The sequence below is a fragment of the Notamacropus eugenii genome, chromosome 1, assembly GCF_028372415.1.
Source record: "Notamacropus eugenii isolate mMacEug1 chromosome 1, mMacEug1.pri_v2, whole genome shotgun sequence".
Classification (NCBI taxonomy): Eukaryota; Metazoa; Chordata; class Mammalia; order Diprotodontia; family Macropodidae; genus Notamacropus; species Notamacropus eugenii.
This window is the reverse complement of record NC_092872.1, coordinates 622676120-622691045: the sequence shown is the minus strand read 5'-3', so window position 1 is coordinate 622691045 and position 14926 is coordinate 622676120. Positions and strand designations below refer to the sequence as shown.

The 14926-nt window shown below is 37.7% G+C and overlaps 1 protein-coding gene across 8 annotated transcripts in view; it reads right to left on the bottom strand.

Moving 5' to 3' along the window:
* Nucleotides 1-14926, bottom strand: part of NSD3 (nuclear receptor binding SET domain protein 3) — a 131720-nt gene that overhangs the window by 22483 nt on the left and 94311 nt on the right. For 7 of the 8 annotated variants that reach the window (XM_072635169.1, XM_072635168.1, XM_072635171.1 and 4 more), the window contains 5 exons: nucleotides 11838-11968; nucleotides 11275-11403; nucleotides 10237-10363; nucleotides 4929-5126; nucleotides 2412-2585 (listed from right to left, as the gene is read on the bottom strand). In XM_072635169.1, coding sequence (XP_072491270.1) covers nucleotides 2412-2585; nucleotides 4929-5126; nucleotides 10237-10363; nucleotides 11275-11403; nucleotides 11838-11968 — 759 coding nt within the window. Of the gene's footprint in view, nucleotides 1-2411; nucleotides 2586-4928; nucleotides 5127-10236; nucleotides 10364-11274; nucleotides 11404-11837; nucleotides 11969-12332; nucleotides 14021-14926 lie in introns of those variants that run through there. The other variant, XM_072635175.1, reaches the window with a different exon arrangement.

Sequence of the window (14926 nt, the reverse complement as noted above, 5' to 3'; positions counted from 1 at the left end):
AACAGCAAAAAGTCAAAACAACAAATCTTGCAAAACAAAATGCTAAGCACTATGCTAGGTTCTTTATGATGCAAACATAAAAGATGCAAATATGCTTTGGCTCTAGGAGGTTACCTTCATATTTCCCATAAATATGCTGGCATTGTGACTAGTCAGACTTAACCCAGGGATCTAATCTGTTTAAAATACAAAAGCCAAAAATATAATACTCTATACCAAATGACTACAAAGGGTGCTAATCTCTATTCAAGTTGTCCTCATGCCCTTAAATTTGGTATGCTTGAAAATTATTTCAAAGTAAATCATGGCCCTCTACCAATTTTCAAATGAAATGTCCAGGAACAAATTTTAGTTAATGTACCAGAGATAAAGTACCGATACAAAACAGGCCACCAGAATAAAACAACATAGCAATGACAAACTTTAGCTGCAAAATGTCTGATGTATGTATATTTGGGTGAAGACTTATGCACTGTCAGTTAAATTAAGTTGCTGGGAATGCTGATCTTTTAGGATATCCTCTAGGAAGTGGTAAATGGATACATTAAGGGAGATAATGAAATTTTATCACTGCCACAAATCTGTTGCTTTAAAACTCTCTAAAGCTAAACATTTTTTGATAAGTTATTTTCTTGTGAGGTTAACTGGGTTGAGAGGGGAAGAGTGGAAAGAAAAACGAGAACATATTTTTCTATTTATTTGTCTTTTCTGCCAGATCAAAATTTTTTTCACTGCTACAATATGGCACAAATAAAATTCTTACTACAAATTTTTAGTGTATACTCTTTGTTTTGCTAAGCAATGTTTTATTGTAGTAACCACCTGTTCTTGTACTAGTAAAGTAGTACACTATGTCTCTTCTAACGGCAGGCACACAGCCCACATACTTTCATGAGAGTCACACAGCTCTGTCACATTAAGAAGAGTGTGTACAATGGCACTGAATCTGCTACTAAATAAATGGTAAAAAGAGTAACTCTGGACGCAGTACGTAATTTCTACTAGTTATGGATTACCTTTCCTAAGTTGTTTAAAGCAAAGACAACCACAAAAGCAAGCCTGATTAGAGTTCTCATCCCACAACAATACACACACACACACGCACATACATCTTGGCGAAAATGTTTTTTTTCTTATTGTAGATTAAAAGCAACAACATAGTGATACGGTGGAAAGGACATAGGATTTAGAGTACCAGCTCTGCTACTTATTGTCTGTGTGACTCTAGACAAGTTACTTAATTTTTCTGAGCCTCAGTTTCCTCATCTATAAAATGAGGTTGGATTTGATGATCTTCACAGTCCCCAAGTCTAAATCTATGAGCCTATGAGCAGTCTAGAGTAAGGGAGACCTGAGTTCAAATTCCTCCTCAGACACATACTATATGACCCTGAGTAAGTTACTTAACCTCAAATCTCAAAGGTCAGGTGCATATCTGCATTCAGAGAAGGAATTTCCTAACCAGGACTTCCCAACACCAGTGAAATCACAGGTCTGATAGAAAACAAAACAATGTACATTAAACAAAATAAAAGATCATGTGAGTGCAAAAAAAAAAAAGTATTTGCTTTCTAAGAGATTAGCAGGGCAGATAATAGTTAAAATCTTCACATTATACTTAATTAACTAAGGAAAGTTAGGAAAAGAACAAGGTGTCACCTGGCATTAAAAAAAAAACTGCTTTAGAGAATTAGCATTCAGTGATTCTTAAAGTATTCACTCTTCACAAATATTATCTAGTACAGCAAATATTGCAGCTGGATGCCCCCGTACTACAGACAACTGAAAAAGGTCAAATTCATTAAGCCACCTAGAGGATGATATATTGCTTTTGAGTTAACAAAAAGGGCAATATTATCTCTTAAACAGCTCAAAACTGAGAAAGCTTGCAGTGCTAGACCTTAACTAGTACCACATCTGCTGCCTTGGCCATTTTATATAAGGCCTCAATGATGGATCAAAATGATACAAAGAAATAATACAAATAACTGAAAACAAATTTACTAGTCTTACCTGTTAAATGAAAATTTTATAAGCATAGAGTTCTAGGTAGAAGGAAACTTAATACCTGAAGGGCTATCAGGCAGACAAGAAATTAGGCTTATTCTATATTGCCCCTAAAGGAAAGAACTTAGATCAATTAAGGTAAGACAGCAGCTCAATGTATGCAAGAGCTTTAGAATAATCTGGCTTGATCAAAACTGGAATCTTTTACTTCATGAGGCAGAGAGTTCCTGTTATAGGAAGTGAATCTAAATGATCATATGTCAGAGATATTACAAAAGGAATTCTTGCACAATTTCTGGAGCTAGCCTGAATGATCTCTATGGTCACTTCCAACTCAAAAGATGATTTTAAAAGACAAATATACCAGTAGCATCAACTGAAAAAGTAACCAGGTTAGTGCTCACCTCTTGCACAAACGAAACAAAAGCCTACATTTACAGTGGAGGAAGAATGACTGCTCCTCTTGGAATGATTACTACAGATGAGAACATAAGAGGACACAAAAAGACTTCCTGCAGCTATGCAGCCATCTCCTGAATGATAGGCAACTGGACATCTTAAACATCTCATCATGCGACCTGCTTAAAAAAGAAATACAAACACAAAAAATTTTATAAGACAACCTGGATAAGGCACCTGTGAAGTAAAATTTACCTAGTCTAACCAGAGAATTATTGCTAAAGTCAGATAAAAAATAGCTGTTTTTGTTAGCCTGACCTTAAAGTATATAGATTAATTCTGTGTGACATATGCACAGTACAGGTACACGAACAATTCTACATGTGGAGAAACTAGGAAGTGCTGGGAAGAAGAGGACTCATAACATCAAAGTAGACACTTGAATGAAGGGCCAAGTTCCACATATTTTGACTTTTTTGACCTGTTTTTAATTTACTGACTTTTAAAAAACGTGTTTTTAGAATGTTACGACAACTCTGATAACAAGAATGTGTTCTAGAATCTGTGAGGAAATTAAATTTCTTTACAGATATAAAAAGGGTCATAAAATAATTTGCTTGTTATATGAGTTAGTAAAAGGGTAGAGGAACAGAAAAGGAATCTTTCCCTACTGAACTTTTCCTAAGGTCTGAATATATTACTGCTTTTAGGCATAGGGAATGTTCTAAGTCTTTACCAATCATTTTGTGAAAATTATTACAGGATATGCCTGCTATAGAAACTGAAGATACAGCCTATGAAGTTAAATTAAACTGAAAATGACCAACAAGGAGTAATCCTTTGGGGAACGTAACTTTCTACCCTTACCTAATTATAAGAAGGTCATAGGGCTGGGGAAAAGTAATAATCACTTCATCTGAAAACCAAATTAATGTTCCTGATCCCCATAAGACAAAGGAAGAGTCACTGTGCAGAGTTCTACTACCTAAATTTTAATGTACAACCCACAGGATTAGAGCTACAGGTAGAAATTAAGCCTAAACCAGAGGACATCTCCAGTTTACCACCTCATGCTAGAGCTGTGTGTTTGGCAAGACACCATTGTTACTAATGGCCAAACTAGGCAGGGAACTCTTAGATTTCTTTTATCAGTATTTATAGAAAAAAAAGGAAGTTCTATGGACAACCTGAATGACAGAGGGAGGACACTCCCTATTTAGAAGTGATATTAGTGGAAAGTAGGTACATTATGGGAATGATATAGCAGGGGCATAGACTACCAGATTTGTGGTTTCCAATGTCACTCAAATGAAACTTGTTCTCTCCAAAGTTCCAATGATTTCTTAATTGCCAAATCTGATGGCCTTTTCTCAATCCTTCATCCTTCTTGAATTCTCTACAGCATCTGACACTCTGTACTCTCTCCTGGCTGGGTTGTTATGTCTCGATTGTCTCCTGGTTATTCTCTAACCTCTTTCTTCCTCCTTTCCTTCCCTCCCCATAAGTTCTCATGGATTTATTTGTCAACTGTATGCATATGACTCCCAGGTCTATACATTTAGTTCTAGTTTTTTTCTTGAGCTCCAGTCTCACATCTCTAACTGCCTGCTATTTATCTCCACATGGATGTCTCAACTGCATTTTAAATTCAACATGTTCAATACAGAAATTATTCTTCCCCCCCAAATTCAACGCTCTTCTGAACCTATTACTGTTGAGATCACTATCATTCCCCTAGTCACAGTTTGACAATCTTGATATCATCCTCAACTTCTCTCTCCCTCATATTATTTACCCAATCAGCTGCCAAATATCAGCATTTCTAACTCCACTAAATCTCCATCCTCTCCCTTCTCTTTACTTTTATAAAGTCACTATCCTATTTCAGACCTCATGACCTCCTGAATGGGTTATTTTAAGTTTCTTGATTGATCTTCCCACCATGACTCTTCCCTTTATAATCCATCCTACATAGAGTTGCCAAAGTGTTTTCCCTTAAGGCTTAGGTGTGACCATGTCACATCTCTACCCAATAAAAACAACGGCTCTCTGTTGCTGCCTCCAGGTAGGATCACTAGAAACTCCTAGGCTCCATCTACTTCCCAGCCTTTCTCTATATTACTCTCCTCATTCTTCAATCTGCTTGCTCACACTCTCACAGGACACTCCACGTACCATTTCCTTGCCTTTGCATTGGCTATTCCCCATGTCTGGAACACTTCATATCTACCTCTTGCTAACTTTTAATTCCTTTGAGACACAGCTCAAGCAAAACTTCTATATAAATCCTCTAATGATGTTCCCAGTTCCTAGTCCCCCCCCCTCAAAATTACCTTGTGTTTACTTTGTATATATTTCTATAGGTATACGCTTGTTTCTCATGACAGAAAGTATGCCCCTTGAGGCTACACCCCGTGTCCTCCGTGTCACAGATAACAGAGGGTTATACAAAGCGATGCGTACTGAACACATCTAGACAAGCCCGTGTCTACAGGGTCTACTTTCCACTGATTTTACTTCACCTTTGCTGGCTTTGTTGATGTCTTTCTCCATGAAACAAGTGGAGCAGCAATGCTGAGGACAGCGGAATCCTTTGGACTCAAAGACAGCAGTAGCAAATTTTCGAACGCAAGTCTCATGGTAAAATTTACCACAGGCAGTTACAGAACAACGCTTCACATCATTACCAGGAACCTTACAAGAGAAGCAGGTATGATGCCCTAGAAAATACCCAAAGAAACAAGGTTATGTTATATTCCATTAAAAAAAATAACATTACAAAGGGGCTGTATGTTTAAAAAAAACCAAATATTTCCACATATCTAGTAGATGCTCATAATAACAGTATTTTGTGGACTTGGATCATAATGGATTCTCTAGAATAATCCTGTATTACAATTCCTTCTGGTTGTGCAATCGCTGTTTTCTGACATGAATATTTGATGGCACTTTTTGCAATGAAGAAGGCAAGAGAGAAAACCTCAGCTTTTCACCTTTTTGTTTTACCAACCAGCTTCATTAGTACTCCCTCCTCTGTCCCCAGTGAATGCATATCTCTTTCAAATAGTCAGGCACTGAAATAGTCCAACAGAGACACACCAAAATTTCCCAATGCCTATGAAAATAAACTACCACATAACAATCTAGGGACATAATCAAATAGAAAAGGGTGAAGAGGGGATGTGCTTAGCATACCAATCTGTCTTCCAATTCCAAACTGAACTACTACCTTTCCCATTCTGCCCTCTTACTCCCTTCATGCTTTTGCTCATGCAGTCCTCTGTACCTGGAATAAACTTCAAGTCCTGACATTGCCTAGCCTTTGAAAATTCCTCCTTTCCTTCAAAACTCAGATTAGGTATCTGACTCCTCTATAAAGTTTTCCCTGATGCACCCCTCCCTTTCCCTACTCATCAACTTCCCATCCCCCAACTTATCTCTACCCTCTCAAATTTCTTGTGGAACTCTTCCTAGACATCACCTTTGTACTTAATATATTCTCCTTTATACTGTGGTTATCTGTGTATGTGTATTGTCTTCCTTATTAGCTTATAAAATCTTTCAAAGAGAGCATAAGCTGTATCATATTCATGTCTATCTATGGTGTCTAGTTGAGCACCTTACACACGGGTGCTTAATGTCCTTATTGTTTATAATGATGTTTTGCTCTCTACTTGGTTTGTTGCTTTCACTTGAACTATCAACTTCGTATAAGATACAAAGTATATGAAACTATCTGTAAAATGGGATTGGACTTGAGATCTAAGGTCTTTTTGAGATCTAAAGCCTATGACCCAAGGTATAGGATATACTTTATTTCCATAAATATCTTACAATAAAATTCAAGACACAAAACTTATACACAAAATCTATAATTCAGATGAGGTAGGAATTCCACTTCCAGCTTCAAAAACTGCAGTCTGTCACAAATCTAGATCATTACTTGTGTGGGGGTGGGATGGGGAGTGTGGCAGAGTTCAACGTGCTTCATCCATAAGAAGTCACACCATCTACCCTGTTGATGGACCCTTTGAATTATTGGGCCTTATCATCTATCCTGTCACTGGGTCCTTGAGCCAACTGAGCCTTATCATCTGCTTGTTATCACACTCCAAAGACAATTGGGCCTTTCTAACTGCACTGCAGCTAAACCCTCATATGTATTTTTAAAAAAACACTACAAGCATATTGCAAATGAAAATCTTCCCTGAAATCATCACTAAATGAAGCAATGATTTTTCTGGTCTTCTTTGCTGATAAAATCATTAGCACATCCTACAGGATAAGTTCTCTCAAGATCACATGATGCTTCTTGAGCATGTGGATTATCAGCCTTTTCCAACGTCACTCTAGTTGAGCTGTGTTTGACAAATAGTAAGCTCTAAATAAATTATTTTTCATTTTTTTTTAACATTTTTCTCCCCAGGGTGAACAAAAGGGTAAATCAGGGAAATATTACTTTATCTAAATTTTATTAACACATTTGTTGGTGGCCCTTGTGCAATTTAGAGCTAAATCACAGTAGTTAGGTAGATTTGGATATGGTTTAATTGCTGAATCCAAAGAGTACAGTTATTAATGGTTTGATGTCAACTTGGGAGTGCCCAAGGACCTATCTTTTGACCTAAGCTATTTAATAATTTTTGTCAATGATTTACATAAAGTCCATGCTGGGTGAGTTACTAGGAAGTGCTCTGGGAGCTACTCCAAGGCCTTCTGGGAATTCACTTCATCATTTTCTACCAGGCTAATCTCCTGGACTCCATGATCTCCAGAAATTTATCAATCCTGCAAGATGAAAGCAACTGAATCTTACATCTGCCTCAGCATCTCTTGCCCTCCTGCCTCTCGGCTGGGGGTAATGGCTTCCTCCTGCCTGAGGGCTGGAGGGTGGTGGAGGGCTGACATCTGGGAACTCCTCCTAGACCCTGTGTTTGAAAAGGGCAACTAGAGAATTCACCTCATCATTTTCTGACCACCTGACATCCTCAATTTCATGATCTCCAGAAACTCATCATTCTGTAAAATGAAATCAACTCTGCCAAGAGTTTTCCCACACCTCCCTCACTCCCTACCCCCACTCCCCCAGGACAGCTTGCTTCTCAACTTCTTTTAATATGTTGTCTTCCTTCGCTAGATTATGAACTTCTTGAGGACAGGGGCTGTTCAGTGCCTTTCTTTGTGTCCTCAGTGCTTAGCACAGTGCCAGGCACACAAAAGGAGCTTAATAAATATTTTTTGACTATTAATCTCCTGTGGGGAATTTTATGGAGAGGTACACAGGTTAGGTAGTCACAAATGTGATCTGCAATCTGTACTATTTGTGGGAGCTCCTGAATTTATGAGATCAGAGAATTATTTGAACATTTTAGATAGAAGAAAAGGTGGAAACAGTCGACAAAAAATAAATGGAGACATGATAGATGACAAAGTAAAACTCTGGATTGAATCAAGTAATTATTAATTCAGCAGAGATACGTAAAGTCTTAAACATGGGTTAAGAAAAATCAACTTGATTAACTCATAAAAGAGGCAAGAAAAAGCTTTCACAGTGGAGGGGAAGAGAGGGGAGACTGGCAGGGTGGAGAGTGAGTGAACCTTACTCTCATCAGAATTGGCTCAAAGAGGGAATGATACACACACTAAATTGGGTACAGGAATCTATCTTACCTTACAAGTAAGTGTAAAAAAGTGGAGGGGAAGTGGGGGAATGATAGAAGGGAGGACAGACTACAGGACGGGGTAACCAGAAGCAAAACACTTTTGAGGAGGGACAGCATGAAGGGAGAGAAAAAATAGAACAGTAGGGGAAATAAGATGAAGGGAAAGAGTTAGCCTATGACAGTCATGACTATTTGGAAGAGTTTTGCATGACTACACAAGTATAACCTATATCAAATTGCTTGCCTTCTCAATGAGGGTAGGTGGAGAAGGAGGAAGGGTGAGAACTTGGAACTCAAAGTTATGAAAATCAATGTTGAAAACTGTTTTTACATGTAACTGGGGAAAAATAAAATACTAAAAAAAAGAAAAATCAACTTCATGATGCCAAGATGAGGGAGCTGAGATCATAAATTTGAAAATTAACAGTGTTTTTGTAGATTTTCAAGGAGTCAAGAGTGCAATATAACAGCTCAGAAAGTTTAAGTGATCTTGGGCTATATGAAGGGACGTACAGTATCCACGAGTAAGGGGATGCATGTCCCATCATATTCTGTCCTGATCAGATGTTTAGGGTATTGTGGCTCAGGTCAGGCAGACATATTTTGGGAAGTGCAATGACAAGCTAGAATGTATCTAGAAGAAGACAACCAGGATGATGAGAGGATTGCAGATCATGCCGTGTGAGGATCAATATAAAGAAAGGGGTTTTTGAACATAAAGATGAGAAAATGTGGGCGGGTTTGGGAGGAAGTGGACATGATAACTGAGATGGATGTAGGATTAGACTTGACCATGGACCCAGAGGGAAATACTAGGAACAATGGGTTGCAGAGGGGTAAATTTAGGTTAAAAGTAAGGCAAAATTTCTTTCTAACAATTAGGGTTACCTATGAGTACCATGGGAGGCAGTGGGCTCTCTCCTCACCAGAAGTTTTCAATGGTTTGAAACTATTTTATAAAGGAGATTCTTATTCTGGTTTTCTGCATTCCTGCGATTTTCTAAATCTTCTAAGTGCAAATGTTAGAAGAGGATATACAAAGGTTAGGACTACCTATTAAAATGAGGTTTAAGAATCAAGAAAACGATATACTTCATAACTGTTACATGTAAATAAAAAGAACAAGAAAATGAAAGTGAACTTAATCATCAAACTTGGTTCCAGAAAAGAGCTGATAAAAGGTACCTCCTCCTTACAGAGGTGGGAGATTATGAGTACAGAATGTGGCTTATACTGCTAGACACAAAGGATGATGTGGTTGGTTTTGCTGAGCTGCATCTTCTCTTTTTAAATATGTATGTGTGTATGTATGTACATATGTGCACATATATAAACAAAGGGTACTTTCCTAGTTATGGAGGGGACATAATATATTTGGGAACAAAGGTGATATAAAAGTAAAAGAGATCAATAAAAGTAATATATGAAAAGCATGAGGTTAAGTTATGTTTATCTTATCTTCCTACTATAAGTTCTTGAACAAAATTAAACTTGTTTGTATTCCACACAGCTCTAAGCACATAACAGTTATTATATGTATGTATATATAATTATGATTTTAAAAATCCTAAGAACTTATTCAACCTCCACTTTCCTATAAGCTTACTCTAAATACTAATTTAAGAGAACCAAGTAGTTAAGGTGAACTTAAGTGAAGGATTTACACAGAAGTAACTTTTTTCCAGATTGCAAATATACAGAAATGTATACAAGGTGAATTTCTTCCAACACTCACGTGCAAGAAGTTATGGGTGATATTAAGCTGAGTAGAAAAGGCTTTAGTTTTTACATATTTCTACTAAGCAAGAATATCTCTACCATCACATTATTTGTGAATTCTTAACCCATCAATTCTATTTACAAGGCCTAAATTTATTTCATATTACTCCAATGCTAGCAGGAGTAACAAAACTTAGATACTTGTTATAACCCCTGTTCAGCAAATTTAGGAAATTATGTATTAGGAAAAATATGACGTGAATCATGAAACTGACAATGCAATACATCAAAGAAAAATGTGGTCACTAGGACTTAATATGTTGCTATTTTTTTCTTGGACATATCAGGAAGGATGTTGCAAATATACCACCAACAAGACTAACAGATGTCAAGATAAAAAAATAAGATTTCCTATCCTTCCCTTCTCCACAAAAATAAGTAAATTTACCAGTTTTACATTCAGGACAGAGGAACCTTCCATTAGGGAGAGACGACAGTCCCAGGCAATCTAGATGAAAGTGTTTACAGCATTCCCCCTCACAAACAACCAGAGAGTCACCATAGCTTTCACAGATCTAGAATATGGTAAATAGAAACAATGTAAATTAGTGTTTCTCAACCAGTGGTTCATAGGAAATTTTTGCTACTTTTTACTTCCAGTGGGTCATTTTTTTTTTTAAGAATCAACGGATTGTGTGACAGAATCTTAGAAACATCTACTCCAAATTTGGCAGTTTTAAAGGTAGGAAAACAGAAGCAGAACGTAAACCTGGTGCTACTGACTCTGAAACAAGTTTTCTTTCCATCACATCACACTGCTTCTTAAAACCTAAAAACTTAAAGAAAACCTGATCTTATCTCAGCTCCTTACCCCTAATCCATTAAGAAAGAGCAACTGCAAAAGGCAGAAGTATATAATGCAAAACATAGTTTGGACTGGTTGGAGAAAAATGATGTAGGTTTAAATGTCAGTAAGTGAAAATATGGAAACTTAAAGGGGATACATCTTCATTCTGCATTCTGAGGGATACTGTAAACAAAATGATGACGTCAAAATAAAGTGGAAATAGACTAACTGCCGGTAATGCTTTGAAAAGGTCCTTGAAATCTATTTGCTGTCAAGCAACTTTGCAAACATGATGTGAAAGTAGAAAGGAGATCCAACAAAGAAAGTAGGCAGGAAAGTAGTAGATAACAGATCCAACTTTTAAGAATTTATCCTGAAATCCTGGCCTTTGATATAATCTGCTTAAACTTGGGTCTATGGCAATTACAGCACATTTTTATTTATCAATTGTATGTTTTCAGAAAGCATTTTTCATACCAAAGAGGGGAAAATAAGTGTCAGGGATAAACTTTGTTTTATCAGCTTCAAAGTGATCAATCATATAAGCAATCCTCCTCTCCAAACAATTATTCTTTAAAATCTAGAGTCTAGTCTCAATAACGATATATTAAAGAAATAGCTATAGGCCAATCATCCTACCTGACACACAGTGTCTTTCTTACTGGTTCCAGTGCCTCTTCTTGACAGAGTTGAGTCCACTGACTGCACATCAGAGGCATCAGCATCAGCAGCAGCTGAAGGACTATCTAAATGCTTTCCAAAGTTTACCTATATGGAAAACACAGCATACCTATAAATAACACATCCATCCCCCAAGTCAGGAGCTCTGAAAAAAGTCTAGTAAGCCTTGCATAAAAGATGCCCATGAAAAAGTATTAAAAACAATCTTTGGCTAAGCCTGTGGTTCTGGTCATGCAATCTGTGGATACAAGGGTTCTAGAAAGAGCCAAAGCTGCTTATTAACTTAGGTTGTTCCCTTTTCAGCTAGAAGACTAGTGAGAGTTGTGTGCCTCCCACCTCTCCCTGCCCCACAACAAATATGAGAGTTCAGTAACTTCTAGCTTTTCAAGAATCAGCACCAAATCTTGAGGATTATCTGAGCCATTATAATCATCTCCATTACTTGCAGTCTTGACATTGCCATTCTTCTCTCAAGCATAGTTCAGAGCAGGACTGCCAGCCAGAATTTTAAATATACTTACTTGCAGGTCATTAAGTCCTCTAGAATCGGAGTCAGACGTGTCTCTGTACGCTGAACTAGTCATTTCTACATCAGTTGAGGCGCGACTCCTTTTCTTTAGAGGTTTACAGGAATCTGAAATCTCGCTGGCACCTTAACACAACACACTGAAATTAATCCTAAAATATTGCTTAAATTTTTCTTTGCTGTGGGAGAATATTTTTTTTCCCCAAACTCATCTTTAGTGTGAAAAAGCACAGCTCTCTTTTTAATGCTGAAGTCATGAATCAAAACTCCACAAGCTTCTGACCTGCCTGGTATAAAATGATTTAATTACAATTGCACCATGAAGACATTTAATTCAGTGCTCCTAAACTAAGGTTCCTTTCATTCAACAGTGCCCAAGTTCCATTCTGAAAACCACTTCTATCAAAATTGCAGGACGGCTGATAGATTTGGAACAAATCTAAAGAACAATTCAATTTGGCGGGGGAAAGACATAAAACCCAACACATTGTGCAGCTTACAAATATGTTTGCAGAGACATCTCCATCTTGTTTTTATTAGGGATGTGACAAATCTTTGATTTGTATTCGATTCGTACACGGATAGTGCCATTTTCCCCCAATTTTTGTATCCAGTTTAATACTGCCCCCCAAACAAATTTTGAATGTTCAGGTAATTGTTCATCTGAGCCTTCCTTGGTGACGTGGCATTGATTCTGACCATTAACAAGCGCTGCAGCACCCTTCTGCACGTCATGCCATCTAGATGGCACATCGCTGAGGGCTGTGAATGGAGAGTCAGTGCTCAAATGCGGCCAAATCACGAAGAGTTGGAAGAGAGAGGCCTCTGTGGAATTTATGCAAGAAGGAATGAGTATGAAAAAAGCTGAGAATAGTGTGGAACTTTTTTTTTAACTGTGTATAATACAAATCCAGCCAAAACAAGAGTGCAAAAACAAAAAACCCAACCAAACAAACAAAAAGAAAAACACAAAAAATTACCCCTACAAAGCAACACTTCTCATGGCCTAGAGCTACAAAAAACAGCCACGATGAAACGTGTAGGTCAGGCACGGTGAGTGCCAAGGAACCAAGGAGAGGGCTAATACTGAAACCCAAGATTTATGTTCTGTTTTGCCCCCAACATTTCCATACAACAAATACACATCTAAATCAGCCCAGCAAGTATTGGAAGGAAGTGTGCAGTCCAGAAGAGACCATGGAGAAACGAGTCTCCTGAGGCCATGAAGATCCGTTAACAGGCTGGGTGAGATGTAGCACTTGATACATAGCCATATTCTGTGATGGAGGATGTGGGCCATGTTAGACTGCTCAGATTACTGGAACCTTGTTATTAATCCCACTCTATAAATGTTTCCACTCAAACAATGTTTCCTGACATCTATAAATGGGGGTGCCTGCCAGGATAAATTCTGATAAAAAACAAAAAACAAAAACAAAAACTGCACAATCTATTTCCTTCATTTGCTGGTGAGTGGACCGAGAGTACCACCACAGAATGTTTCCTTGGCCTAATACATCACTGGATTAAAAAGGACTTTTACACAGAGGAACAACAGTGCTGTACTGAGAAGCTTTCGAAGGGAAACACACAGGTATCGCCATTGCCGACGAGTTTCTGGAAATGTTAGAAAAATGGCAAACTGCCAAAGACAGTTGCCATGCTGTTCTCCATGATAACGGCACTAACATTTAAAAAAAAAAAAAGAGCTTTTAATGATTGTAATGTATACAGTTTGGGCTGTTTGGCAAAAACCCTGAAGATGTGCATTAATGATGCTTTATTTAAAAAAAAAAAACACCCCAAAAACAAAAACAACAGTCCATGTTGAAATTGATCAGAATAAAGTTATACGTTGGCTTGTATGCTGGACCCATGATTTAAGCTGTACCCATCCAGCTCTGGCGAAAAATCACTTGAATGTTAAAGCAGTCATTTAGAGTCTTGTAGAAGAAACCAGTCAGAAGAATGCCAATAACGATGATGGTGAAATCAAAATGGAAAACAAAGAAAACTGTTTATCAAGCCGCTGTCAAAGAAATCTTGCATGGAGACTACAAGTCTGAAGTTTCTGGGATGAAATTGTACAGGAATCTCAGTCCACAGTTTCCTCAACCGCTGCGGAGATGGAGCTGTCACTGTATCTGACAGAGCCCTGCACTCCCCGGTCCGCCGACCCTGTGGAATGGTGGAAACACAACGCAATCAGGCCTCCTAATCTCGCAGCGATCGCGATGTCTTTTCTTGGAGCTCCGCCAAGCAGTGTTCCCTCCGAGAGGCTGTTCAGTTCTGCTGAGGATCTCCACGGAGACCATCGCTGCAGACTTCTCCCAGAGAATGCAGAGAGGCTGGTGTTTTTTAAAATGCAATTTGCCCAGAGTAAACTACAAGTATTAAATGCAGTTTGAACGATCTCACCAAAAAAAAAGACTAAAAACGAATCATGCTACAAATTTGTACTAAAATCAAATCGTAAGCTTAAGATAAATAAATTTAAGGTTATAAAAATTTAATGCATATCTCAATAGATTTGCATATGGTCATCTAATAGTGGCCATAAATAATCTATGAATAATTTCAATTTTTAAAAAGGATTTCATAGCACTGTAAAAGTAAAATGTGGCAAGATTTTTCAATCTGGCTGTCTCATCTGATTTGTCATAGTCCATGTTTGACGAACATTAATAGCTACTATTCGGTATTCAGTCGAATACCAAAAAAGTGGATTCGTCACATCCCTAGTTATAAACCAATGAAACCCCAGAAACATGGAGAAAAAGTGAAAATTGGATCAAATCTGCATAATATTCTCCAATTTATCATAATAAACAAGACTTTTCACGTGGAGGTACAGATTAGATCAATATGATAAAATCACACACACGCGCGCGCACACACACACACACACACACACACACACACACACACACACAGAGGGAAGGGAGGGGATATTGCAATTCCATACAAAGTGACTGAAGAGCAACAATAATGAATTACAAAGACAGACAAAAGTACAAGAAGTACAAATAAGTAATTCTTTCAAAACTGGTTTAAATCAGGGAAATTCAAAGTAACATTGCAGTG